The sequence below is a fragment of the Chaetura pelagica genome, unplaced genomic scaffold, assembly GCF_000747805.2.
Source record: "Chaetura pelagica isolate M959 unplaced genomic scaffold, ChaPel_1.0 scaffold159, whole genome shotgun sequence".
Taxonomy (NCBI): domain Eukaryota; kingdom Metazoa; phylum Chordata; class Aves; order Apodiformes; family Apodidae; genus Chaetura; species Chaetura pelagica.
This window is the reverse complement of record NW_009954555.1, coordinates 5,477,812-5,481,840: the sequence shown is the minus strand read 5'-3', so window position 1 is coordinate 5,481,840 and position 4,029 is coordinate 5,477,812. Positions and strand designations below refer to the sequence as shown.

Genomic DNA, 4,029 nt, shown 5'->3' with positions numbered 1-4,029 from the left:
CCCCCGCCAGGCTCTGCCCCCTCTGGAAAGACCCGCCCACCCAGTTGGACCCGGAGCCCAGCCCGGGAAGGGGGCCCGGGGGCCGTGGGGCTGAGCCTCACCCAGCACATCATCCCCCCGGGTGCTGCAGGAGCCCCCGAGAGGCCCCACTTGGCTCACGTGCCCAGAAGTGATGGGAACTCAGAGGGGTTTAGTTGCAGGCAGTTCTGTTAAGTGTGAAAAGTCCTTATCTTCCTCATTCTAGTAAAAACCTTGTCTTCACAAAGAACTTTCTTTGGAATTCTGCAGGGTCTCTGGAGCCATTATTTGCTCACCACCTGAAGAAGCCTCTGCGATGGTGATAGAGGCTTTACAGCAGGTAGGAGCAGCTGCAGAGTCAGCTCTGCCCTGTGGTCAGCAGCACGTGTTGGGGCAGAGCTGTGCTTGCTGAGCTCTTCAGATGTGAGTGCTGCTTCTTGCAGCAGTGTCCCTGAGTTGTGCAGGCTCTATCTGATTGTGGGATTAAAGATAAACTAGTCCAGCAGTAACTGATGTTAATGCCTTAGTACCAGTGGAGTTTGCTGGTTCCAGTACAGCCAGGTGGGATGTCTAGTCCTAGAAATACCAACAGGGCTCAAAGGAAAGCTGGCTGTCAGAACAGTCACACTCCTTGGGGTCTGAAACAAGTAAAACCCACACCTGGAGGCCAGAGAGAGAGTCAGTGGCATCAGCAAACAAAGAAGCCATACTTCAGTTTAATGAAACCTGTTCTCTAGGGTGTAATGAGATGTATGTGCTGTTGCAAGATAAAAACGTTGGGTTTGTCCTGCCTTTAATCCTGTGTTCCGTGCTGTTTTGCACAGGAAAAGGTGTGTTTTGTGAGGGGCTGCCCAGTGTTGACAGGCAGGTGGCAGAAGCTTGTTTTGATGAAGCTGACAGGTGTGGCAGACCACTGGTGTGTGGATTCTACAAGTAAGACCAGCATTTTTCTTCTGATTTGTACGTGATGAGCAGTGCATGTCTGAAAGTAGCATCAGTTCCTCAGGCTTCCCCTCCTTTGTCCTCAAATGAACTTGGTTTCACTGCTGCTCGTTAACACTGGTTTTCTGGGAGTTGGTTGGATTGGATTAGTTCATCATGCTTAATGGAGATAAACCCCAGCTGTCATCAGGTTAACATGAGTGTTCACTGGATTGGATGCTAGAGGAACTCCAAAGATGAAGCTCTCAGGGTGTGAAAGCTCCATGTTTTGGTGGGGTCCACATCCCTGCAGTGCTCCTGAGGTTCTGCAAACCCTCGAGCTGGCTGGAGCTTCAGGGCAGGAAATACTGACAGGGCTGGGTCATTCTCTGAGGTGGTTTCTTTGTGGTTCTAGGACACTTTTTGCTTAAGGTTTTCACGCACCTACAGCCCAGGTCAGGCAGGTCAGGGAGTTCCTTTTCATGCCTGTGCACCACAGCATCCCGGGTGACCTCCTCCTGCTCCCAAGGCTCTTCCTTCTCTCTGTCTGAAGGCGCTTCGACCCCGCGCTGCGGTTCCTGTGCGGGAAGGTGCGGGAGAGCAGAGCCCTGGGGAGGATCCACCGCGTCTCTGCCGTCAGCAGCATCTACCCAGCACCCTCCCTGGGCTGCCTGAAAACCTCAGGTGGGAGCAGCTTCCTCGGAAAAGTTTGTTCTCAAAAGGATTGGAAACGTGTCTTGCTCTGTCTTCTGGTGGAAAGTCCCCTCTCTTTGTGTAGCTTCACCTGCTTGCGTGGGAGCAGCTTCCTCGGAAAAGTTTGTTCTTAAAAGGATTGGAAACGTGTCTCGCTCTGTCTTCTGGCGGGAAGTTCCCCTCTCTTTGTGTAGCTTCACCTGCTTGGGGTTGTTCCCTTGACCAGTCTTTATTTTGGTCACGTTTTTCTCTTTGCTTCTGGTGTTACTTTCTTTGGTGCAGGGGGTTTGTGAGATCAATGTCAGTGCAGTTCAGGAGTGTGCACTGACTCTGCAGACCTTCATGCCCAGTTTTGCTGCTTCTAGGTGGAATTTTTTATAATGCTGCTGTGCACGACATAGATGCTGTCAGTTTGTTGCTGGGAGAGAGTGCACCAGATACAATATTTTCACTGGGCCATGCATTCTGTGCAGGTAAGAATTAATCTTTTGATGGTTTATTATGCACCTCAGCAGGAGAACTGGGGAGGAAACGTGTACAAGGGCACGGCAGCCATGACATACTTGTTCCATCACAGAACAGTTGAAAAAATGGTCTAGAGAAATAGAAGGCAAGGTTCTCAAGAAGCTGTAGACAGGGTTTTTGGGGATGGTTCCTGAATGTTGTCAGTTCCCTGTGGATGTGAAGCACTTGCCTGGAGGCATCACTGACCTCTACTCCATGTGGCAACTGGGGGATATCAGGTTTGCTATTGGAAAACCAGGGGGCAGAAAATAATCAGCAAAACTTGCCACTTACAGCAGTGCCAGTGCAGCCTGTTCCAGCTCTTTGCTTTCTCTGGTGCTTGCTTCTTGATCTCAGCACAGTTAAAGATCTGAACTTACTCTGGATTGTGTCGAGCTCTGGGTTACCAGACTAATTTAAACTAACCATAACCCTGGAAGCTGCCGTTTTGTAAATGGAAATGCAAAGTTTTAATTAAGGTAATTGCAGCTGCCACCACCCTTGACGTGCTGTTAGAAGGTGCAGCACACAGGGTGAAGCACTGAAATGCAGCAAACAAGACACCTTGGGGAGGGTTTTGTACCATCTGCCTGGTTCTGGCTACGTGCTGGAAGTTGCCTGAGCTTGGCTGTAATAAGCTGAAAAGGCAAGTGTGGTTGGAAAAGGATATTTCAGCAGGGAGAGCCCCGGGCTGGGGAGGGGGAATTGCAGGCCCTGGGGCTGCAGAGCTGCTGGTTCTGCACCAGAGGTGCTGCTGAAGGCAAAGCAGCTGGTGCACGTGGCAGAAAGTGCTTTGTGGGGCCCCCGGTTCCTCTCTGAAGGGGTCCTGGAGCCAGGGCCACCTCTTGCAGGCAGGAGAGCACTTTGTAGTGGTGGTACTTGCTGGTGTGCTGTTCTGGTGTGAACGAGTGCCTTTTTTGTCACTCAGGTGTGGCCTCCTTGCAGGATGCAGACACTGTAGCAGTCAGCATGAAATTCCCTAGCAGAGCAATTGTCACTTTGGACGTCAGTCAGCACTGCACTAAAAGCTGTGATCAGAGACTAGAGGTGCGTTCTGCCTGCTCAGCACAGCCTGTGGTGACACCTCAGGCCAGCACCAGCTCCCCCTGCACCAGCTCGTGGAGGGGCAACGTGTGTTGTGCCCGTGCAGCCCCTCCCAGCACCTCCCACCAAACACCTCTGTGCTGTGGCTGCAGGGGCTGCAGGTCCTTGTCTCACCTGCAATCCACTTTCTCTTTTCTTGCCCCAGTTTTCCCTCTGTTTACATGTGTTCCCTTGGGGTTCTCAGCTGCATGCAGCCATGGCAGGGCAGGAACTGGTGCCTGCTCTCCTGAGGCTGGAATGTGGTCACAGAGTTCATTCGTTGCCTTGCCAGGGTGTTTCTAGGTGCATAACAAGCCATGAGATAAGGATATTAAACGAGAAGTGTAAACTCAGAGACAAAGAGCCTGTAAACTCCCAAAGTCATGATTTATAACAGGTGCATGGGCTGGATTTGGGGAGTTGTATTTGTTAAATACTAAAAAAAGCAGCTCTGCTCAGGTGGGGAAAAAATAAGTGGAGGTGTCAGAGAAGTGGGAGCCACTGACCTGCAGCACGTTGGTGTTCCCTGTTGTGTCTGGCCCAGGTGAGCAGGTCTCTCCCTGGGAACCCCAGGGCTTAGAAGCTGCTTTTTCACTGGGTTGTACAAACCAGGGTTTCTATAGACTAGCCAGGTGGGTAAGATCCAAAGTGTGGTAACTTCAAAAACACTCTTCTCTTTCCCCTCGGCAGGTTCACGGGTCTCAGGGAACGTTGCGGGTCGATAATCAGAATCCCCTGGGAATTACAGAGCACGGGACATCAGTGCCCGTGTGTCCCCAGACCCTCGCTGACCGCTGCGGAGACGCACAC

The 4,029-nt window shown here is 51.7% G+C and overlaps 1 protein-coding gene across 1 annotated transcript in view; it reads right to left on the bottom strand.

Annotated features, from left to right (window-relative positions):
* CCDC27 (coiled-coil domain containing 27) overlaps positions 1-113 on the bottom strand; it is a 6,060-nt gene extending 5,947 nt beyond the window's left edge. Inside the window, exon 1 of the mRNA XM_010005290.1 lies at positions 41-113. Within this exon, the coding sequence (XP_010003592.1) occupies positions 41-113 (73 nt within the window). The remainder of the gene's footprint in view (positions 1-40) is intronic.
* Between the last annotated feature and the right edge of the window lie 3,916 nt (positions 114-4,029).